The 24,491-nt window shown below is 53.1% G+C and overlaps 1 protein-coding gene across 1 annotated transcript; it reads right to left on the minus strand.

Annotated features, from left to right (window-relative positions):
* Positions 1 to 3,822: 3,822 nt before the first annotated feature.
* Positions 3,823 to 24,358, minus strand: NUMBL (NUMB like endocytic adaptor protein; the record flags this gene model as incomplete). Its single annotated transcript, XM_084257426.1, has 10 exons — positions 3,823 to 4,487; positions 5,313 to 5,435; positions 7,875 to 8,180; positions 11,530 to 11,707; positions 17,198 to 17,338; positions 18,250 to 18,324; positions 18,410 to 18,484; positions 19,210 to 19,349; positions 20,860 to 20,944; positions 24,335 to 24,358. 10 exons carry the CDS (start codon positions 24,356 to 24,358, stop codon positions 3,823 to 3,825), a joined length of 1,812 nt encoding a protein of 603 aa, XP_084113552.1.
* Positions 24,359 to 24,491: the final 133 nt, after the last annotated feature.

Below are 24,491 nucleotides of genomic sequence, written 5' to 3' on the forward strand. Positions count from 1 at the left end.
TGGCCCACTGCTTTTGGGAAGCTAGGCAGCTCTCACATTAAATCATTTAAAACAGGTGAATTTTATGATGTGCAGGTTATACCTCAATAAAACTTTGTGTTGTGAAACAACACAAAGCAAAATACGTGTTGAGGGAGTAAATGAATGCTCCCTAAAACCTCTGTTCGCCAACCTTAGGCGATCATGGGAATACGCTGGTGACAAGACAGCCCTTGTCTGTGCCCTCACAGACCAACAGTGACAGTCCAGAGGGGGCTGAGGCCAAAGTTAGGGGTGCTAGGAGCCCCATGGAGGCTCCTGATCCAGATTGAGGGATTCAGGGAAGATTCCACGGGGACCAAACCAATGAGCTAGAGCTCGAAGGATGTTATTCATGACTGCGATGCAGAATTTCTGTTTTTCTTCTGTTTTAAACACCTCTTCTGCTTAACTTGAGTCTGGCGGGGTCATTTAGAGCCACGCGAGTGTCTGAGGCCTGGTCACAAGGGGGCGCTGTTTCATCGCGCTGGGGGCGACTCTAGCGGTTCTCGTGGCCTGGGCGGAAACGGAGGCCTGGGGGGATTTGAGGATGGGGGTTGTTTCTGCGGGGACGTTTCCAAAAAGACCGTGGCAACTGGGGCGGCGTGTGGCCCTGAATAGGGCGGTGGACGCATCGGGGACCGGGGTCGGGGGGAACCACCTCGCTGCACTCCATCGCGCTCGGTGGGGGGCAGCCCCATCCCCAGACTACGCCATGGGGAGGGGAGGGGAGGGGAGGGGAGGGGAGGGTTGGGGAGGGTTCGGTTCCCGGTCCTGCTGGAGCCGTTGCCCCGGATACCGCTGTCTGGAGGGGCGGGGCGCCCAGGGAGCACGGGAAGGGGGCGGGCACCAAGTGCTGTCCCGCGTGGAAAGTTCGGGAACAGTCCACGCTCCCCCGAGGCTGACCGCGCAGGCCACCCCGAGGGGGGCTCCGCAAGGTCGGACTTCCCAAAGAGCGCGGAAAGGGGCGGGAGGGGGCGTGATCTTGGGTGGCTGGATCCCCAATTGGGGAGTTTCTGGGGTGCCAAAAAGCTGGAAAGGGGGCAGCTTGATCTGGACAGCCTCCCCACCAAAAGACCTGAGTGGGCGTGGAATAGGGTGCGGCTCCTGGGCGTCCCATGGGGCGAGGTTGCTGGCTAGGGCGAGGGCGTTAACTCCAAGTGGCTGGGTCTCTTCTCAGAAGGCTGAAACTTGGGGAGTGGCAGGTGGGAGGGTAACCCCAGATCTCGGGCCTCTATGGAGAGAGAAGCACCATGAGAGCCACAGTCTTATCCAGGTGGTGGGTGGAGGGGGTGAGGGGGAGCAGATTAAGAGGAAGCCATGGGAGCTGCTCGGGGCCAGAACACCCCCGACAGGCCTGCTGTGGTTGAAGCTCCGGGGTGGGCTGCTCTAAGACAGGAAGAGCCGCCTGCTGCAAAGATCAGCCTCTGGAGGGGAAGATGGGCTTGCCTTTGTCTCTGATTTGCTCTGTGTGTGGCCTGTTTCCGCTTGGGTCCGGCAGTGGGAATCTTCTCTGTCCGATCAGAGGCCCTTTCTGCTCTTCTCTCCAGCATTCAGCAGAGATGATTTGCTGATGTTGTCTCTTCTGTGCCTGGCTGGGTCACTGACGGGAGCCAAGTAACTCTGCATCCACCTGTAGCTCACATTCCAGTGGGGGACCAGTCACAGCCCAGAATGGGTCAGGGCTTTCTTCTGGGCCAAGAATGGGTGCTTGGTGGAGGGAGTAGCATCTTGGAGATGGGAACATGTGATTCATTCCCCCAGAGTCCTTTGCTTCCTCCCAGAGGAACACCTGGTCCAGAACCCACAGCTGGTACCTGTACACTCAAGGGCAGCCCCTTAGCTTGTTCCCTCACTGCAAGTTGGGCCTGTGGATGGCCCCCAATTGGGCGTGAAGCTGATGTGAACCCTAGCTCCCCTATGGATACTACATGTGACGCGGGGAGGTGCCTCAACCTCCCCTTGCAGCAAGATTACACTGGGCTTCACAAAATCAATACCCTCACATTAAAGCACCACAAATAATTAGCTTGAGTAATTTATATATATATATATATATTTTAAAAAATGCAACTCGGGGCCTCCCTGGTGGCACAAGGGGCTATCTCAGCACTATGAAGCCATCCGTAGCCACTGCAGCACAAGTTTGATCCCTGGCCAGGGAGGTGATCCACATGGCGCAGCAGACCTCTCCTGTCTCCCTGCTGCTCCCCTCAGCAGTGTATTTCAGTGAATCCGCCTGTTTTGCTCCCACTCTGTCTCTGGTGAATCCCCCGCATCTCTGGCCTGCACCCCAGCTCTTGTATGCATAATGTTTCTTTTAAAGATTTATTTATTCATGCATACCAGAACTGGGGTACAGGCCAGATGTGTGGGAGGGTGACAGGATTCACCACAGACAAAACAAGGAACAGAACAGGCAGACTGACTGAAATACACTGCTGAGGGGAGCAGTGGGCAAGACAGGAAAGGTCAGCCGTGCCATGTGTGCATCTCCCTGGCTGGCCGGGATCGAACCCGCACTGCAGAGGCTGCAGACAGCTTCACAGCGGTGTGCTCAACAGCTTACGCCACCAGGGAGGCCCTGCATAATCATAAAAAAAATAAATAAAATATACAACTCATCAATTTTATCCAAGGACTCCAGAAAAACAATTGACAGACTTACAACACTGGCCATGTCAGAGGGCACTTGGGGCCCAAGTTATGGAAGATGCAAGCGATGAAACCAGAATTTGCTGACTCACACAACACGGTTTCCAAACCTGAGCATTTAAAACTTCAATATTGAACTTATTAGCAGAAATGTATAATTTTATAAATTCCGTGGCTCCCAATCTATAATTAGAAATGGGGTGATTCATTTGGGATACCCGTTAGTCCTCATCTGTCAAGGGCTGGGTCAGCGTCACTTCCTGCCACGATGACTCAGAGATTGAAGTGCAGGGACACCTTTTTACTCCCTCCTGTCTTAGATGACTCCCAAGGAAAGACTGTGACCAACACTTCTTCCCTCCACCCCCAACACATACCCTACTTTCCCAAGGGGCACCGTTATAGTCTTCCTTTATTGGCTGTCCTGTATAATACAAATCTGCAAGTTTAGATACAAAAAAATCTGGAAATAAAAGATAGAAAAGTACCCGCCAGGCACCGCTCCCCCTTCATCCCGGACATCTCCCAAACGGGCACCAACGTGAGGTAACTGAGCAGTCTCCTTCCCTGTCCCCCTACCCCGCCTCTTGCCCCCGCCCCCATGAGAACTAGGCCCGAGAAAGAGGTGGGCCCCCAAGTTGGGGGGAGGGTGAGCACAGCATTGGCAGTGAACGCAGCGGGTGGGCAGAGGGAAGCCCTTTGCTTGTGCTGAGTATGGGGGGACGACCAGACTTGGGCACTCGGGTGGAGCCCAGGAGAGCCCCAAAGTGGGCATCCCGCCTCCATCCCACCCAACACTGGAAGGTGGAAGGTCAACAACAGAAACTGGGGAATGAAGCTTGAGTGGAGGGTACTGAGTGGGGTTGTGGCCACTCCTGTGTTTGGGGTGTGGGTGGCAAGGGGCACTGCCAGCTTAAGTCTGGCGGTGAAATGGGTCCCTCAGCCAGGCTGAGTCCATCCCTGAATTCCATCCTGTCACAGCCTGGGCGTCACCGTGTCGGTTCTGTAGTGGTTGTGGGGGGTGGTTGAGAGCAGGGGCTGAGGGGATTTGGGGGGCACAGCCCCCGGGAGCAGGATGAGGGACGAGGTTGGGCCTCCACTCCCAGGCGTGAGGCACCAGGAGATGATGGGTGGGTGGGGCAGCTTGGGCTACAGTTCAATCTCGAAGGTCTTCTGCAGGTCCCCCGAGAAGGGGTTGGGCGGTTTCTCTGCAGCGGGTTTGCCTTCTAGTGCTGCCCACTGGGCCTCAAAGGGGTCCAATTCAGGGGCTGGGGCAGGTGTCGGCTCTGGGGGCCAGGGAGCCCCATTGGGGCGTGGGCGGGCCTGTGTCCCGGGGGCACTGGGTGCCATGGGAGGAGGGAAGGCCCCAGCTTTCCCGAGCAGGGTAGCAGGCTGGGGCTGGAGCTGGGCGGCTGAGCAGAAGGCATTGGCTACCATCTGTGAGGGGGTGATGCCCACCACGGGCACCCGGGGCATGGGCGGGTAGCCCAATCCCGGATAGGTGGGCACAAAGGGGGGCTGCATGTGTGGGGGTGGCAGGAACACAGCCACCTGGGCAGGTGTGGCGTCGAAGGGCCCCATGGGGGCGGGGAAGGGCTGCAGGGCTGGAGGCACAGGGGGCACAGTGGGCACAGTGGGCACTGAGGCCGCTTGCTGCTGTTGCTGTTGCTGCTGCTGCTGCTGCTGCTGCTGCTGCGCTTTGGCCACCTGGGACACCTCCTCCAGCCATCTCTCGGCCTCTGAAGGGGTCCGCTTGTGCCCGGGCTGGAAGGCAGCTGCGGGGGGCACGGTGGGTTCGCCCCAGGCAGAAGTCCCTGTAGAGAAGAAAGGGGCAGGTGAGGGTCAGACCCCCAGGCTGGGGATCAAACCCTGGGTCCAGGCTGCCTGCCTTGAACTCTGCCCCTTCTAGCCACAGCGGCTCAGTCAGGCGGTCTGGCTGTTCTGGACCACCCGGTGGTTCCGCAGTGCTGAGAAAATACAGTTCTGAGAGTCTAGGGCCCTGAGCTGGGACAGTACAGGCAGGACTGCCAATCTGCACATGTGACTTTGCTTCCAGCCAGTCAGGGCCCAACCTGTTAAGCAATATTTCTAGAACATCACCCTTGTTCTAATATTTTGAGAATGCATTCATTTTAGGAGTTTCAAATTCTAAGGCTGTGTGGATCTTCTTGCAGGGAACTATTCGAAGGGAGCGAGTAAGGGTCAAGGGTTTTAAGTTTGTGTTTCCTGAGATTGTAAGGTCCTAAATTGCCACTGCCTGTGACGTAAGGTGCTCCCAGATTCTAGGATGGGCGAGGCTCTCAGGGGATCCCCTGGCACATGCGTGCAGAGAGCACTCTGCGAAAGCTTGAGATTCCAAGGTTTCACAGCTCCAGATCTGTTAGGTTCTAAAATCCTAAGATTCTAAGACTGCAGGTTTCTAAAGTTTATGGTTTCAAGACAGAAAGGTTTGAAGCTGACACCAAGGTTTTGAGTCGCAGCTCTTAGACATGTCTGGGTTTGCAATGACCCCATGGCTCTTAGTTGGTCCACGGTTCTAAGTCACAGGGTCCCAAGAGTCCTGGTTATTGACAGCCCTGACAGAGCCAGGACGCGGTAGGGAGCTGCGGAGTATCTGGCGCAGTACAGGCCTGGCTCACCTGCTGAGGCTGGCGCTGGGCCCGGTGCGGGGGCTCCAGCGCTGGCAAAAGACGAGCTGATCTGCGTGCACAGGGCGTTGATCCCGTCACTGTCACTGGCACCGGGAGGCTCCATCTCAGGCACTGCGAAATCGGGGAAAGGCCGAGGTCAGTGAAGAGGCCCAGCCCTTAACCCCTGTCCCCCCAGGTGACCCTCTCATGACCTGGGGTCCTCCATCTCACAAGGTGTGTGGGTCCACTCCGCAGTCACGAAATGACTGTGACTGCAAAAATGCCAACTATGCATGTGTGTGTGGCACCAAGTGGCACAATGGCCAAGTAGCGACACTAACAAGTCACCGGGTCTAAAAACCAAGGACTTCAAGGTCTGTGTGAAGCCACAAACCAAGAGCAGTATTTAAAATGTTTATCGTCATGTACTAATTAAAAAACATATGTTTGACCACAGCTGGCAGGAGTGTCGGCTGGTCAGGACAAGCTTGGGCAGTGACGTGGGGCCTGCAACCCACACTGTGAAGGCAGAGACACGCGCACACCAGCAGGGTGGGAGGCACTGAGTGTGGTGGCCTCGGGAGTGGTTGGGCCGAGACAGCAGCGCCCACGTAAACACCAATATCCGAGCGTGGTGTGTGACTGGGCTCTGACGGCCCCGTGGGCGGCTGCTCTGAGGTCATGTGTGAGGCACCCCAACAAGCATCAGAGACTGGCTTGAGGAACCCACAGGTGTGACGGGCAAGTGGCTCCCAGTCACTTCCAATGACTGTGTCCAAACGGTGTGTAGGGTGTGAAATGTGTGTGTGGGGGGGTCCTGGCTGTGATTCCCAGGTGCAAGCCAAGCCGCCTGTGCCAAGTCTGAATGTTTGCAAACATATGTCAGTCTGCACATGTGACTTCCATGGTGTGCGAATCTGGGTGTGGGGTGTATATGTATAAATCTGGGGTTGTGGCTTCCGTAGTGTAACAGTCATGGCGGGTTGTGCGACTTCCGTGCACATGTGATCTTTGAATGCACAAGGCTCAGAGTGTGTGACCGCTGAGTATGGGTGACCCTGGCAGAGGGGTGGCATCTGTGTGAGGCTGGGAGATTTGGGTGTGGCGAAGGTACCACTGGCTGCAGCAAGGCAAGAGGTTTCAAATAAAGCCTAGGGAGCTGGCCACATGCAGGGAGCATTATGGGGTGCACAAGCCCAAGGGGGTCAGATGGCTCCTCAGTGAGTATGTGTCATTCTCCATAAGCCCTGACCCCTGCTTAACCATCAGCCAAGGAGGAGCCCAGCCTCCTGGACACAGTTCAACACCTCCCACCCCATTCCCAGGCCACAGGTGTAGGCGGTAAGCAGGAGGGAAGGTGGCCCTCCTGCCTGTCTCCCTCGGGCCAAACACAGTGCCTCTCTCTCCTCTCCTGCCTTTCTCGTGTTAGGTGTTGCTTTTAGTTCATGACATGGCTTCTCTCTCCTGTTCCTGGCCCAAGGCAGACATCAGTAATCAAACATGGTGCTTTTTTCCCATTGAACTTTCCATTCCCCTTACTTGGCCAGATCTCACAGCTCACTGGCCAAATGCTGGAAGAAAGAATTTATCCTGGAAATTCTATTTTCCCTCCACACAAAACAGGACAGCTGTGCATTCGAGCATGACTTAATGGCATTCTGGCCGCTGACAGACTACGTCTATGACAGTGGTACCAGCAGGCTACACTAGGTGTGTTGTTGGCTATGCCGTCTGGGCTTGCATGGTCATACTCTTTCACATTCTCACAGTGACATCTGAACGAAGCATTTTTCAGAACACTGTTAAGCCATAAGTGCCTGTACTGCCTCCCCGCCACCCCGGCAGACATCGCTAATCGATGACGGCACACCACCTCCTCCCTCGTCATAGTTCTGGGAACTCATGGCTAATCACCCACCAGGGTGCTGTCTCTGCCCCGTCCTTTCCACAAGCAACATCTCCAGTCCATCACTCTGCTCCCGACCTGGGGATCCCTGTCCCCCCTGGTGCGGTCCGCCTCCTGTTTCCTCTGGTCAAATCCCGGGAGTGTCCCTTGGAGCAAAACAGGACATTCCTCCTCTCTCTCCTCCCGAGCCCATGGCCAACCCTGCTAATCAATCCCTTGGTGCGACCTCGCTCCCTTTCCTTGCTCTCGGCAGGCACCGTAAGGAGATCACGTCTGCCATTGCTCGAGTCTCCCTTCCCTGGGCAGACACCTAACCCGCTGCAACCCTCCCTCCTCCTGTACTTGAGGATACCTGCAGCCTTCACCTGGGCACATCTCAGCTATTGGCATTAGCCTGTGGTGCCTCCCACTCTTCTGAGCAAAAAACAAGGCATCTGGCAGCTCGCCTCCGCTCCCTTGCCCGAGGCAGACTCTGCAGATCTGTCGTGATCAGCTCCTCCCGGCTGTCCCTGCCTGCGGCAAATCCTAGTGATTGACTGTGCGACCCTCGCCCACGTGGACACGGCTACCAATCGTCATGTGTCCCATCTGCGCGCTGTGCCTATTGATAGCTCTGCTCACAGCTGTGCGATCCCAGAGCTCCTCCCCACGAAGCCCGGGCTCACCTGTGCCCTTCACCTGGAAGTCGGTGCGGCGCTGCAGCGTGGATGGCAGCTCATTCAGGCGCAGGCTCAGCTGCCGTTTGAAAGGCGAGTTCTTCTGGCTCAGCGCTGGGAACCCACGAAAGGAGCCCTGGCGAACCAGCTGCTCCAGGGGGGCGTGGCGCCGAGGGATGGCCGCCGCAGTGGTGCCCGCTGCCACTGGCGTGCCCGCCTCACCCTTCTCACCAGGGGATGTGGTGGCCGGTGTCGGGGACACATGCCCAGGCTGGGCAGGGCCAGGAGCTGCAGTGGGGGCAGCTGCTGCCTCTGCTGGAGACAAGGGAGAAATGGGTTGAAACCTCACCTTGGCATCCAGGCCTCTCCCACCCCGCCCTCTTGATCATTCAAGTTCAAGGCTGCCATCCCCACTCAATGTAGCCTGCCCCTTACACAGGCTCAGAGCCCCAAAACGTGCCTCACTCCCACCCGAGACAAGACCACCTACCCCAGGAGGTTCTTGGGAGAGAGGGTATCACCCCCAAACACACCCTCTGGCTTTCTGCCGTGATCTGTCTTCCTCTGCTGCTCCTGCAATATTCCCTCTAAGACCTTCTGTCTCCTTTTCTGATTTAATAATCTAATTTAATGAACACTTACTTGGTTCATGGCCAACAAGTATTGTTCCAAATGCTCTGCAATCATTAACCCATTCAATCCTCACAACCACCCTAGGAAGCCGACATGACCATTCTGCCCATTTTACAGATGTGCAAACTGAGGCCCAGCCATGGTAAGTGACTTGCCCAAGCTGCAGTGTAGGAAGGGGCAGTTGTCTTCCTGTCATTCTGTCTACTCTTGTCTTTGTCTCTATCCCCCACCATTCTTTCAGCTCCAATCCCTCCTCCCTTCCTCCAGTTGCTACCCAGTCTTCTAGACTCAGCTTGGAAACTTCCTCTGGGAGGTTTTCCTGACTGTTCCAGTCTGTCAGCCCGGGCTCCCTCTTTTCTGGACTGCTCTTTGTGCCCTGGGGGTTCCTGGGCACACCACTCAGCACAAAAGGCAGGTCTTCAATGGCAGGGACCCCTGACTCCTGCCAGTTCACAAATACATGCCCTTTGTCCAAGCTGTGCTCTCCCAGCTGCAGCCCAAATGCTGGTGAAATTAACTCAGGCTCAGAGAGGACAGGGAGGTCACCCAGCACTGTATCTCCCTGTTTCCAGGTCAGGCAGGGGGGCTCTCACCCAGGCCAGGCTCAGGACAGTGGAAACAGCCAGGAGCAGGCTGGAACCAGGAAATCCCCTCTTCCCACCTCTCCGGAGACTTCAGGAAGTCTCCTCCCTCACAGGGCTGCAGTTTCCTGACTCTAAACCTGGGGTGGACACCCCCCAAAGCTGCCTCCCAAGGTCTCCTGGGAGGCTGCATGGAGGAGGTGACTGTTGAAGGTCTGGAATCTGACAAAAGCTTGGTAAGGGCTTTGTGGCCAGCCAGTAGTTCCTGCATTGGAAAGTAACCCTGTCTACCACCTCGATTTGTAAGACAGCAGCGCCTGCAGACAGCATATCAGTGTCGCAATGGCAAAACAGGGAGTGGGGTGTTTGGCAAACCAGAAGGCACTCTGGAAATGTCCCTTTTGCTGGGGAAGTGGTGAAGGGTTTTCCATCCTGCAAAGTGCCTGGAAGTGATAATGTCCTCTGGGAAAAACGAAACCCTTTGCAAACTCGAAAGCATATGACCACATTCTTTATAAAATTTTCATCGCGTGTAATAAAGTGATACTTATAAACAGTAAAGGGCGGTGCACCCACTGTGTTTCTTGTAAACAGCAAAAACATCCTATACGCTCAGGCTCTCTATTAATGTCCTTTTGTAATCTATTTAGCTGATGATAAAATCTTTTGCACGTACTAACAGAGGATGAGAACGGTAAAATACTTTATAACTCATGTAAAGAAGTTCCTAAGTGTAACTTACAAAAGAAAAATGTCTTTGTGGGGCCTCCCTGACCTAGGGATTAAGTCTCAGCACTATCACCACTATGGCCTGAGTTCGATCCCCGGCCAGGGAGCTACCCACATAGTGCGGCAGACCTCTCCTGACTCGCCTGCTGCTCCCCTCACCAGTGTATTTCAGTAGATCTGCCTGTTCTGTTCCCCACTCTGTCTCTGGTGAATCCTCTTACCCCCCGCACCTCTGGCCTACATCTTAGTTCTTCTATGCAAAAATAAATAAAATCTTTAAAAAAAAAAAAAAGAAAAACATACTTTGTGAACTGATAGCCTAGTGAGTGATAAAAACTGCTGTTTCTCTAACTTTTCAGTTAAAAATATTTAAACACCTACAGAAAAGACGTACTAACGGAACAGTGAGCATGTTGTTCTCTTACACCCCTGGGTCCTGGGACACGGTATCTGCCTCTCTCCTTCCACAGTGTCTTTCCCGTACTACTGAAGTCTGCAACCTATTCAGCCCCAAGGCCTTCAGCACATACCTCCTGAGGACAAGGACAGACTCCTACAGAACCACAGTGTGATTTCTCACTTGGGAAATTTAACATGGGTGTGACCCCATTAGCTCATCTACAGTCCCTATTCCAGCTCCCTGAACTTGTCCCAATCATGAGCTTTATTGGTGTTCTTTTTTCACATACATGAAATTTTCACATTTCAAATTTTCATTGATGTACATTTCCAGCACCCAATTTAGGACCACACATGGCATTTATTAAGACTTCTCATGTCTGTTACGTTTCCTTCAATCTTCATCAGTTCCCCAGGGCAAAGTCTTTGTAAATTCTAAGCAGTGTTTTCCAAAAATTTTACAACTAGAGTCCACAGTAAAAAAAAAAAAAAAAAAAAAAAAATTACATTATTTTTTGTCTAATACACCAACATTTTAAAAACACACTGCTTTAGGACATACAAAGTGTCACCTACGTAGTATGTTAGCATTTAGTGGTAATTTTCAAACTTCTTTTTTTTTTTTAAGATTTACTTATCTATGCATACAAGAGCTGGGGTGTGGGCCAGAGGTGTAGGGGGTGAGAGGATTCACCAGAGACAATGGGGAGCAGAACAGGTGAATGTACTGAAACACACTGCTGAGGGGAACAGCGGGAGAGACAGGAGAGGTCTGCTGCGCCATGTGGGTAGCTCCTTGGCCAGGGATCAAACTCCTGCTGCAGTGGCTGGTGATAGCTTGAAAGTGCTGTGTCTTTAACCCCTGTGCCATCAGAGAGGCCCAATTTTCAAACTTTCTTGATGGTAATCCAGTGTAAGAAATTCCTTGTATGAGGCAGCCTGTTATACAAATGTATTTACAAAAACTGTAAAAACATAAAATAATCACTACCTTTACTACATTCCATGAGTCTGATATTTTTTCTATTTCATTTTTTTAAACGCCAGCCGCTATCCAGCAAGCTGACTTCACAGCCCATTAGCAGGTCTTGGAGAGTATGAGAAGTCAGGGACTCCCTGAGTTAGCAGATAATAAAGTGCCTGGTGGGTGTGCTGGGATCTGTGGCTTGCAGAATTTCGTCCAGAGAACCTAAATGGAAGTAAGCGACAGAAACTAGAAGCAGACTCCAAGGCTGATGCTCTGCTTTGTAAACTGCAGAGTACTGGCATATGTGCAGCTCTTTCCCCCAGCTGGATCCGCTGGCCACCCAGAGGGCACCCACCTTTCTTTTTGTCAGGGGCCTCGCGCTCAGCCGGCCGCCCACGGAAGGAGCCCTCCCGGGCAAAGCTGGTGCGGCTGGCGTCAAAGGCAGCGGTGACCCCACATTCCTTCTCCCGCCGCTGTTTCCGCTCCAGGCAGGCAGCAAAGGCACAGCCCACAGCATGGCTCAGCCTCTCACCCTGGGGGAGAAAGGGGGGCAGACTTAGCAATGGCAGAGCCCAGGGGCTCCAGCAGCTAGATGCTGGGGGACCCCGAAAGAGCCTGTTCATCTCTCTGGACGTGTTCATCACATCTGTACTAAGAGAGATGCAAATGACAAACTCGAGTGAAAAAAGCTCCAGACAAGAGTACAATCCCGTATGGCTCCATTTCTATGAAGTTCCAGAACGTGCAAAAGTAATCTCTGGTGAGAAAAGTCAGAACAGCAGTTGGTCCCTATAGGGTGGGGGGGAGGTACTGTCTGCGAAGGGGTGGGGAGGGACCTTCCAGGGCAGGGGTGATGCTCAGGCCCGGGGGGGAGGCATTGTATGAGACAGGTACATGCAGTTATCCAAACTCAGCAAACGTCTACTTGAGGTTGGCTCACACATGATTTCATTTCAAAAGAGAATGATCTAGAAACCAACATGGATCCTACTTAATGGCATGCACGTTGAAGATCAGGGGAGGTATTCATATGGCTGCAGCTGTGAAATGAGTCCAAAAATGAGACAGACTGCTAAGCGATGGAGTAAGCACAGACAAATAGTAGTGGCAGGATCTGGGTGCTGGTCCACCATCACACTTCAACTCTGCTGCATGCTGGAAACATTTCCTAATAAAATGCTGGGTGTATAATAACTATCTCTATTTCTTGAAAGGCTCCAAGGCCAGACAGCCTGGGAATGATGCCGGCTCCCCTCTTGCTTACTGTGTGTCCTCAAGAAAACAGGCATTTTACCTCTCAGTGCCCCAGCCTCAGGCTGTAAAGTGAGGGCCCTAATGGCAACTACTTCACAGGATTGTTGCAGGATTTAGGGGAATTAAAATATGCAAGGCACGCAGCACAGAGCCAGGCGCTGGCTAACATCACGAGATGGCAGTATAAATCTATTCATCCTTTTACAGAACCTCACAACAGTGTTAGCTGGGGGACATTCTTATGAGCCTGTTTTACAGAGGAAGAAACTGAGGCTAAGTCAACACACACATCCTAACAAGCCAGGGGCAGAGAGGGGAGTTTCCTGAAATCTGACTTCTGTTTTCCGAACCAAGATGCTCAGTCACCTCTTTTTTTTTTTTTTTTTTTTTTTTTTAATTGTTGGATAGACTTAATGCCTTTCCATATGTCTCTCTTGATTTCTCCTGTAGGTGTAATCCCCGTGGTTCTCCCACCATCACAGCTCCCATGATCCTTCACCGCGGTACCTTGTCTCAGCCACCTCTTAATAAGCTAAACCGAGGGACAAAAGTTCCCCCCACAAAATACCAGCAAACTGAACCCTGCAACATGTTTAAAGGATTTGCACTGTGATCGAGTGAGATTTACCCCCACGCATGGAAGGTTGGCTCAACATATGGAAATCAATTGATGTAATACACCACATGAAGCAAACCACCACAGAATGAAGGAGGAAAGAAACAAGATCATCTTATCTGATGCAGAAAAAGCATTTGACATGATCCAACACCCTTTCTAGATAAGAATATGTAACAGGCTTGGAATAGAAGAAAACTTCCTGAACCTGATGAAAGACATTCATGAAAAATTCACAGCTGACTTCATACTCAGTGACAAAAGAATGACCAGGAGGAAGACAAGGCTGCTCATTGTCATCACTTCTACCTAACACTGTATTGGAAGTCCAAACCAGCGTAATTAGACATGAAAAAGAAATAAATGGCATCCAAATTGGGATGGGAGAAGTAAACTGGTCTCTATTTGCAGATGACATGATTTTACATGTAGAAAATCTAAATAATCCACAAACTACTAAGTTGCAGGATATAACCTCAACATACAAAAATCAGTTGTATCTTATATGCACTAGCAGAGAATGCTCCAAATATGAAACAAGGACATCAGCTCCATTTACGGTAGCATCTATAGGAATAAAATGGAAAAATAAAAAAATTAAAAAAGAATAAAATGGAGTAAGGTGAAATGAGGACATGTATGCTGAAAACTATAAAATATTGTTGAGGGGCCTCCTTGGTAGCCTACGGGTGAAGTCTCAGCACTATCACCCCTATGGCCTGAGTTCGATTCCTGGCCAGGGAGCTACCCACATGGCACAGAAGACCTCTCCTGTCTCGCCCGCTGCGCCCCTCAGCAGTATATTTCAGTGGATCTGCCTGTTCTGCGCCCCACTCTGTCTATGGTGAGTCCTCTCACCCCCCACACCTCTGGCCTACACCCCAGTTCTTCTACACAAAAATAAAATTTAAAAACTAAAAATAAAAACCAAACAAAAAATTGTTGGAAAAAATTTATTCCATTATTTCTAATAAATGGAAATAGATCCTGTGTTCATGGACTGGAAGACTTCCTAAGACAGCAAGCTCATTTCTTGTTTTGATTTTCACCCCCAAGAACTTTTCAGATGATAGCAACAGTCCCTGTTTACTGGACACCTGTAGGATTTTGCTTAGAACCTTTTCAGTGAGACCATAACAAAGGCCTCCCCAACCAACTTGTGAGCAGCTGCTGCTAGTACCCCCGTTTCATGGGGGTGGAAATGGAGTCCTGTAGAGAAGCCACCTATGCCTAAGACCCCACAGCCAGGTGGTTCGACAGCAGATCTACACTGACATATAGCAGTTTTTTTTTTTTTTTTTATAGAGGCATGCTTTATTTATTTGTTTGCTGGTCTGATTGTTTGTTTTGTTTATACATGCACTGGGTACAGTCAGAAGTGCAGGAGGGTGAGAGAATTCACCAGAGCCAGAGCGGGGAGCAGAACAGGCAGAAGGACCGAAGTACACTGCTGAGGGGAGCAGCGGGCGGCAGGAGAGGTCTGCGCGCCATGTGGGACCCTCCTCCGGTGGCCAGGGAGCAGCCGGGGATAGAACCGGCGCCGCAGAGGCCGCGGGCAGCTTCGCAACCCAGCGCTCAACCACTGCGCCACCGGGGAGGCCCCGACATATAGCAGTTTATTTTCCAAAAACAGTTGCAAGAAATTTCTGGTCCCACATGCTCCACTCCTCCATCAAACGTGGAATTCATGGTGTCTCCCCTTGGCCTGGGAAGACCTTGTGAATGTCTGGATGAGTAGGACACTACAGGAGCAGAGCCGTGCAGGGTCCAAGACCAAATGCAAAAAGGCAACAGTGTCTTCCTGGCACAGGCTTGCACTCTCTCGCCTCACTTTAGAGCTGTTTGCCCCCACGTAAGGAGTCCAGTTCTCCTGAAGTCTCCACGCTGCAGAACCCCATGAAAGGGCTGAGACTGTGAAGACAGAGCGGTCCAGCTGGACAGTCTGGGTGTTATGGCAGCAGACACTACCTACTGCTACACATGAGACCCTGGAGTCAGGCCACCCCTGCCCCGGGCTGGGCCTTTCCCAAGTTCCTAATTTGCAGGAACCATATGAGGTAATCATAATTTCCTTTCTTTTCTGGTATAAAAATTACATGGTGGCCATGGCTGGAGGCTGGGTTCTCTGCATGGAGATTCTCGTGTGTGGCTTTGTCATTCACTTTATTTTCTGGTGTAAATATTATATGCCGTGAGAGTTAGTTAACAATTGTAATTTTAATCCCCTGGGCATTGGAGCAATTTGTTACACAGCAATAGACAGAGTTGTAACTAGGACAGCTTGTAAGCCAGGCTCTGGGAATGGCCATTGCTATGGGTACTGGGTGTCAAATGTCTCCACCGTGGCTCCTGGCAGACACTTATCAGTACAGAAGAATCTCAAATTTTGTTCTCCAAACCTCTGGTTTGAGGTCTGAAATTATGAATGTGTGTGAGGAAGCTGTGGGTATTGAAGAGTTTTGGGGGCTCTGAGCCATCTGGAATGGGAATTTCTGGAATGTGAAGACCATTAGGAATGTGGGGCACATGTATTATTTTATTTGCCCAGCATCCATTTCCCCTGCTTTTTTTTTTTTTTAAAGATTTATGTGTGCATATAAGAACTGGGGTACAGGCCAGAGGTGTGGGGGGTGAGAGGATTCACCAGAGGCAGATTGGGGAACAGAACGGGCAGACTGACTGAAATACACTGTTGAGGGGAGCAGCGGGTGAGACAGGAGAGGTCTGCTACGCCATGTGGGTCACCTCCCTGGCTAGGGATTGAACTCATGCTGCAGTGGCTGCGGACTGCTTCATAGGTTGCGTCTTAACCCCTTGCGCCACTGGGGAGGCCCCTCCCCTGCTTTTGAAGACAGATACCCAAATTCCCTTTGGGGAACTCTTCATCAACACTATAAGTCAACCTGGTGCTCCACCGCCTCTGGCCAATGACAGTTTCCCAAGCCCACCAGTGTCCTCTCACCAGAATTTGAACCTGGTGTGCTGGTAGGTGGGTTCATCTCTGCAGAGGTTCCTTGAGGGAGCTGTCCCCTGGGACAGCATCCCTATACTGCCCTGATCTAATGCTCAATGCCTCAAAGCCCTTTGATTCTACAAGAACTGTACATCCTTCTATTAATTTTATTTTGGACACAAATTAGCCAGACTGGGTGCTGTTGCCAACCGCCAGGGAACACTACCTAGTGCAGGGAGTGGAGACTGAGGCTTCCTAACGAGCTGTGTGGGGTCTGAAGTCAGGGTCCAGGGTAGCATAAAGGCCATGTCTCCCACCATCTTTTGCTGGAATGTTCATGTAACTAGTTTCTGGCCAATGGGAAGACAGTCTTACAAGCCTCCCCAAATCTAAGGGCTGCATGCCCTTCTTCATGCCTTCGTCGTTTATGCCAGTGGAGTGAAGATGCGAAGGCTGGAGCATATGCAACCACCTTGGATCATGGAGGGGAATATTCCAGCATAGCAACTAGATAAAAGGGGTGCCACCCCTGATGAGTGGCAAGGAGCCACAGCAGTGTACACGGTGCATCTATGGGTGACTTTCCAAAATAAGCTTCTACCTCACTGAAATCACTGTTCTCTGGGGGTTTTCTGCCACAGCTGCAGAATCCTAACATGAGAACACTTCTGAGAAGAGGGGCCATTGCTGCATTTGTCAGATTCTCAGAGGGAATCTTGTCTCCCACCCACAAATATAAAGACCTGCAGCAAACCAAATCAAGGCTGAAGGATTAGTGGGTACTGCCCTGGGGGATGTTACTTGAGAAAGGCCAAAGGGAGCCTGCTGGGGGCAAGAAATCCTCTACAACTTGATCTTGGTGGGATTTATACATAAGCAAATACTCCCGGAGCTGTGTCAGGCACCACCACATACTGCTGTGGGTACACGACCCTCGAAGCTAACAAACATGAAGACCTAGTGCTAGTGAATAAGAGGATGAGTGTCTCCCTGAGTGCGTGGCAGACCCTGTCCTAAACATTTGGCGTTAACCCACCCAAGCTTCACAATGAACCTCTAAGTTAAGGGTTGGGAACGCACCCTCTTTTTCAGCTGAGGAGAGGCGAGTGATATGCTCATCTCCACGCAGCCGGCAGGCGTGGAGCTGGGATGCCAGGGGATGGGCAGGGAAAAGAGGCAGCGGCCTTTGGTGATACTCACAGAGTCCTTGAGAGCCAGAAAACAGTGGCAGATCCAGCGGCGGGTGGTCCCGTCCCGGCAGATATAGGAGAACGCTTTGTCCAGGTTGCGGTCAGGAGCACAAAAGGAGACTTTTTCGATGGTCTGGTCTACTAGCAGGTCCTGGCAGGGCCGGGAAGTCAGGAAAGGAACATGAACTGTCTTTGATGTAGTCATTCCATACTGCCTGAGCGTCTGCTCGATAGCCCATGCTGAGCAGGGTGGGGACTCAGCAGTGGCTGAAACAGTCATGGGGCCCTGCCTGCATGGGGCACCCAGTCACATGTGGAACTGGACCCATGAATAGAGTCACAGCCAGGTTGCAGTGAGGGACCCAGAGGGATCAGGGCCCAGGTGGGGGAGGCAGGAACCTAGAGGAGGTGCCTGATCTGCTTGGGGGCAGACAGTCAGGCAAGACTTCCTGGAAGAGGTGTTAACTAAGCAAAAAGGCAAGGAATGGTATTTCAGGCCCAGAGAACAGCCTGTGCGAAGGTGTCAATGCTGTCAGGTGGGTAACCAAACTCTCATGTCTGCTGGCTGCCTCCTTGGGCCGTCTCTGCAGAGGCTGGGGACTGGGAATGCAGCGCTCAGTAAACAGATCCCAGCTCCTGGCTCCCTGGCTCCCATCTGGCTGAATAGTTCGACAATAAGCACACCACAGCCAGCACTCATTGATCTGAGTGCTCACACTGTACTAGGCACAGTCTTGAAACTATGTGCATATACTTTCTCATTTAATGGCAGGGTCCACATGTATCCCCATTTCACAGATGAGGCAACCTAGGCCCAGGTCACTCAGCTGGCAAGTGGGAGAGCTGTGCTCCCAGCCGAGGTGGCTGCACCACAGTCTCTGCTGTCTCTCGCCCACCATCTATGCCAGATCACGAATAACTGCAGGACCCTGTGCTGAACTGTGACTTGCAGAATGACACTGCAGGAACACTTGGTGTAGTCTAGGTCCCTGAGGGAGGAACATCTTACAGGTGGGTAGGAAGATGTCCTGGGCCCCACCGGCGTCCCCATGGCCCTCCTACCTTGGTCTTGTCATCCACCACACGGAGTCCGTCGGCTGACACCCACAGGACTGACTTTACGGACTTCCTGCCCATCTGGGGGAGGAGGAGGAGAAGGGACTGGTCAGGGCTACCTCTTCCGATGTGACGGTGCCCCTCCCTGCTGCAGCCCCTCACTCACCGCCTTCAGCTTCTTCACAGCATCTTCACACACATGCATGCCCCGGGACTCTTCCACCTCCACATGGCCCAGGTACTGGGAGCACAGGGCAGAAGGACAAGGCGTAAGGACTCAGCAACGCCTAGTGTTCATTGAGCAGCTTAATTAATTTACTCTGCACCTCAGTGCCGCAAGGGGGTTACCCCATTCCTAGCCCAGATACCCAGATGAGAAAACCTAAACATAGTACCCGCGTTCATTCCCATCCTGCCTTCATCCCTGGGCCTTAACACATCACTGCCACCTTCTGACTGCCACTGTCTGAGTGCCACCTCCCAAATGGACCTTTCACACTCCAGGTTTCCTCCTGGGCAAAGGTGGAGGGCCTTTGACCATCATTTGTGGTCACCAGCCAGGGAGGGACTGAGTTGGGCTTTGAACCCATGCCCTGGAGCTCTGTCATCATGTGCTGCGTCCTGCTGTCTCCCTTTGAAGAGTGTAGCGTGCGCTGTCGAGGGTCGTGGTTGTCTACGCCAGCTAGTGCCCTGAACAGTGGAGGACTGAGCAAATGCTGCAGGATTTTTGTGACCCTCCAGTACCCTTTGGACATCTTGAGCTCCCCTAAAATGACCCCAGACAGCACACCACCACAGCCCAGGTAATAACTTCCTAGCCAGGAGAGTGAGCGCTCCTTTCTCAAGCATCTGAAGAGCCTTCTGCACAGAGCAGGGTCTCATTGGCCCGGCGTCCCAGGAAGCCCCGCCCCTCTCTGTACCCTGCGCATGCGCACAATCGCCTCGCCTATCTCCCCGCCCACTCACCCTGACTGGGAAGCTGCACGTGCCCTTGCGCACAGCGTCTTCGTCCGCCTGCCACTGGTGCGGGCGCGAGGCCTCGGGCACGTAGGCTGGCTTCCGCCGGCGTAGGCTCTGCCGTAACTTATTCATGGTGCCCGCCCCGTCTGGTGACACAGAAGAGGGGCACAGGTCAAGGGCTGGGAGGAAAGAGGGCTAAGCAGCATGGGGCTCCAGGGGAGCCTGGGCTCCGATGACTTGGGAGTAGGGTTGCTGGCTGAGGTGGTCGCCGGGTGTGAGGCCATGACATTCAGTTAGCATGGATCAGCGTCGGTCAGGCGACACCGGAGAGCGGTCACGGAAGGCAGGAGAGTGAAAGAGTCAGCAGTGTGGACTCAGAGGACATGGGGCTAAGGAGCTCGGAGATCTGGGGGGTGTGGCAGCTTTTAGGGATTTGAAGACTTGGGGATATGATGGTCAGGAAGAATGAGGATCCAAAGCAATGGGAAGTCAAGGCATCGGAGGCCATGGGGTGAGTGGGCATAGGGGCTAAGGGTGACGAGGTGAGGGTTTTTAAGGGTTCCAAGTCGGGATCAGGAGGTCAGAGGGCACAAGAGTTGGGAGCTGCAGTCAGATGTGGGGTGTGTGGGTCAGGGGACTCTGAAGGTCCATTTGGGGCACAGCCTGAGATGGGCTGTGTGCCTGAGGATGTGCGTCTGTGAATGCTGCCTGTGAGTGTCTGTGTTCAAGACAGTGGTGGTGTCTGACAGTCTAGGTCTCTTAGGGCTGCTGTATGTGTCAGTGAGTGTTGCCTGTGAGGTGTCTCTTGGAGCAGGAAGCTGTTGTCTTTGGAAAGCTGTATTTGTAACTGTTGTCTTTGAAGTTGTGCTGTGAGGGTATGGCTATTGTCTAGATGACTGTTGCCCATGAAAATGGGCATCTGTGGGAGTTACCCAGAAGATCATGTCTGTATCCACGAATGCAGCTGTTGGTGGTGAGGCTGTGTCTGTAGCTGTTGTCTGTAAGGGTGTATTAGAGCATGTGACTGTTATGGTAGACAGTGTGAGCCTGAGGCTGTTCTGAGGGTGTCTCTACTTAACTGTGAGGGGTCTGAGAATGTGGGGTTGTAGGCCTTGAGTGTGTTCAGGGGTATTTGTGAGGGTGTGACTGTGCAAGGATGTGGCTGTTGTCGAGAGTGCTGAGAATTGTGAATCTGTGTGAACACGCGTGCACAAATGTGGCTCTTTGTGAGAGCCGGGTCCATGAAGCTGTGGGCTCTGTCTGTCTAGGGAAGTGTGGCTGCTATCAGTGAAAAGTCTGGGTCTGTGCGTGTTGTCTGGGAGACTATGCAGGCTCCGTCCCTTGAGAATGTGTACCTAACAGTCTGCAGAGGTGAGTGTCTGCAGTGGCCTGTGTGAAGGAGTCTGGGTGCTGCCTGGCACTGTGCCTGTATGTGAGACTCTGTACCTATGGGTGCAAGTGTCTGAGTGTGTGGTGGGGAACACAGTCTGGGTGTGGGTCTGGGTGAGTCAGGTTTTGATGGTCACTGAGTATTCAGGAAAGATGTCTGAGGGTGTCACAATTAAGCTTGTGTGACTGCAGGGACAGTCCCTCTGGTTCTACCAAGCAGACCCCTATACCACTCAGCCACTGCCCTGTCCCAAGCTGGTCACTTACCTGGCTCCGTCCTGGAAGTTTCAGGGAGCCCCGGGGCCCCACAGGGGGCTGGGGGCAAATGCTGCTCAGGCCTCCTGGGTCCACCCTGCCCAAGGAAGTGAAGAGAGGTGAGGAGCTGCCTTGGGTGGGGTTCACTCCCCTATCTCACCCCCTCTTTGGACATCAGCCAACCCCCCTCCATTTTAGACTCCCTGATGAGAGCCCTGGTTGTCATAGCAACTGTAACTAGGGAGCTCAGCCACCTGGTTCCAAGGGCCCAGGAATGAGTAGGTGTGCTCAGGGGGCAACTGTTGGGGATGTCCTGGCCTCAGGAGGCCCTCTGGACTGATGGGGACTGTGTGAGGAGGGATTGGCCTCTAAACACATGTCCAGAGCTACACACAACACACAGTCACATGTGTGCATGCAAGTCCTGCCTGCCGTTGTCCCTACAACACAGTCACAGGTCTCTGCACATTTACTGTCACACGGACATAACCACAGCAACACAGCCCAGGTCCACACAAAATCACAGCTACTATAAACACTTGGTGTCACCTAGCCACATTCACCCACAATGTCTCCAGATATCTGTCCTCATGCACAGAGTCCCAACCTACCTTGGCACTGCCACAACATCTGATCACATCAGCTCTTGCTATGTGGTCACTCCTATTCTCTCAGCCACACACAAAATGCTGGGCCCAGGTGCACCCAGCACAGTGGCACATACTCAACCGCACCCGGTGACAGTTATACTCCCACCCAATGACCCCTGTCATGGACCCACCCATGAAGAACCACACCCAGCCAGAGATCACCTATTTGATCACCCCTAAACCCAAATCACACCCAGACACACTCATAGCCACACACACTTGTCATGCACAGCTCTACTGCTGCATGCTGACATCTGGTCACTGAGACACGCAGATGCATGCGCATTTGGTCACACTTAGCCACACCCTGGCCCAAGCACATGGCTGCACATGGACACCCCACCCCAAGTCTGTCAGTCACACAGTTGCACAGAAGCAGTCATAGGGCAGGCATTCAGTCACTTCCTTGGACAGACCTCCATACCCAATCGCACAAAGGGACAGGGATGGCCTCGGCTCATGCAGCAGAGAAATAAACAGGCAAAACCACCCAGAGACAACAGTCCCCCTGGGTAGCTGTGCTCAGATACTGCCAGACACACTTCAGCGTGGTCATGTATGCAAAGTCACACAGCATTAGGGTCCACGCCACCCTGCCATCTATCAGTCACGGTACCCACACCCAGGGTCCCAGGCACAGCCATACCATGTCATCCGATCACCGAGAGTCTCTCTTCAAGCAAGTACACAAGTCACCTGGACAAGTAGGTGACCACATACGATCATACAATCACAGCCCCGTGTGGCAGACACACAACATCTCACATCAGAAGCACACAGTCAGGTGAATGCTGAGAAATGCAAGACGTAGCACTGATAAGCTGTTTACCTAGAAGGCTCAGGTCTCTGACAGAGTCATGCAGCAGTCCAGAGAGTCACTCCATCACCAAATTGCCAGTTCAAACACAAGTAGAGCAGCATGCATGCTGACAGACACACATACACCCAGCAGCCACACAGACTGTCACAGACCATGACATAGATATGACCCAGGGTCATAGATATGCAGGTGTCAGACGAATATAGAAATCACAGTCACATACACCCCCCCACACAAACACATACAGTTACCTGGTGCCACCACACATAGACACACCTATAGCTTAAGTCCCACACAATGAAATAACATTAATAGTCAGCCTGGCTTTCAACCCAAGTCAAATATATACCCCGAATCACACATGCCCTGATGTACATGCACACCATCAGTATCAACACCCAAGCTCGACACAGTCGTTTATACAGCCCTGGTCACATACACACAGATACAGCTATGAACACACAACCAATGTCATACACACGTCAAGTCACCACACATTCCAGTCACGGTGCTGTCACACTGTCACACAGGCACGCTGTGACTTCATCTACAATGGCATTCACCCACCCAGAGCTTGCAGGGACAGTTGTATGTCACAGACACATGTGTGACACATATAAAAATCAGTGATAGACACAACCCAAACATCGAGGGAACTGCACATGGACACAGAATCATAGATACAACTCCACGCACACACAGTCACAACTCCACCCACATCTCAGTCAGCCACACACATGTCCAACCCCAGACTCAGCACAGATACTGTCACATACCCAGTTACTGCTAGCGAGGCACACACAGGGTCACCGAAGACGTAATCACAGACACGGCTATATAACTACGTACACGCTCAAACATGGACAGACTAAAAAAGTACAGGGCTCTGTATAGTGAGCGGCTGTCACACACATACACATGCACAAATGCTGGGGTCACACAGAGACACAATCAACGGCACTACCAGACACAATCACGAGCACAGAACACAGAAAGAGACGCGATTCCTCGTAGTCACTAGCTGCAGCACACACACATAGCCACAGTCACACAAACACGGGGGTCACACTCTTAGCCTTCAGTCGCCATCGCTTCTTCCCCCCTTTCCCCCAGGTACCACACACAAAGCCACCCCGTCATCACAGACAGATGCTGCAGACAGACAAGGCTGCACTGAGTCCCTGGGGAGCCGCCCCCCATCCCAGCCTGAATCCGGAGCCTGGGGGGGGGGGGGTCAAGACCAGAGGGGGAGGTGGCATATTGTCTGCAGGTGGGGCTGCTCCCAGACAGCTGGGCAACCCCAGGGACAAAGGGGGTGGCCCTGGGGACCTCTGCCCTAGGACCCTTGACTAAGCCTTTGTGGGAGAAGGAGGTTGCCTGAAATTTCTCTTATTTTATTCAGGGTGGGGGATGGGGGTGTGTGAAGTCCCAGGCACAGGGACCTTGTTTGGAGAAGGGGCTGCTCCTGGGACGCCGCCCAAGGATGAGTGGGGGACGGTCTGTGCCCAGCGAGCCTCTAAGGTCTGGGGACAGACTGAGCCTGGAATCCCTCCAGGCCTTGCCTTGGTGGGGAAGCTGTGCTCAAAGCCCACATCCTCAGGACCTTGCTTGGGGCTTGAGGCTCCCTCAGACAGGGAGGGGTTGGGGTTGCGTCTGGTCTGGAATTGCCTCCTGGACGCCTTGGCTTGATATGGGGGTTGTGTCCAGGACCCCATCCCCAAAATATTGCTTAGGGAGTTGTACCTTGAATTTATTCTCCTGTCCTTGATTTTTTTTTGAGGGGGAGGTCTGTGTCCAGGATCCCTATCTTCAGGGCCTTGGCAAGAGAGGGCCGGTTCCCTAGACCCCTGTCTCCCAAGCTTAGGCTTGGCGGGGGACTGCTCCTACCCCCCCACCTAGGACCACCCTCCCAGCCGGGCACCCTCTCTCCATCCGGGCGCCGCGGCCGCCTCCCACCCTCCGCCACATCAGCAGCGGCGCCGCCCCCCACCCGAGCCCCCTCTCCCGCCCTTCTCACGCTGGCCGCCGCGCTGCGGGACATCCAGGGCCCGGGCGCCCCCGCCTCCCGCGGCCCCGGGTGGGCCCGGATCCCCGCGCGCTGCTGCTGCTGCTGTGGCGGCGGCGGCAGCTCGGTCTGAGGCGGGCCGGGGCCGGGGCCGGGGCCGGAGCGGGAT

The sequence above is a fragment of the Talpa europaea genome, assembly GCF_964194135.1.
Source record: "Talpa europaea genome assembly, chromosome: 16".
In the NCBI taxonomy this organism is placed as follows: Eukaryota; Metazoa; Chordata; class Mammalia; order Eulipotyphla; family Talpidae; genus Talpa; species Talpa europaea.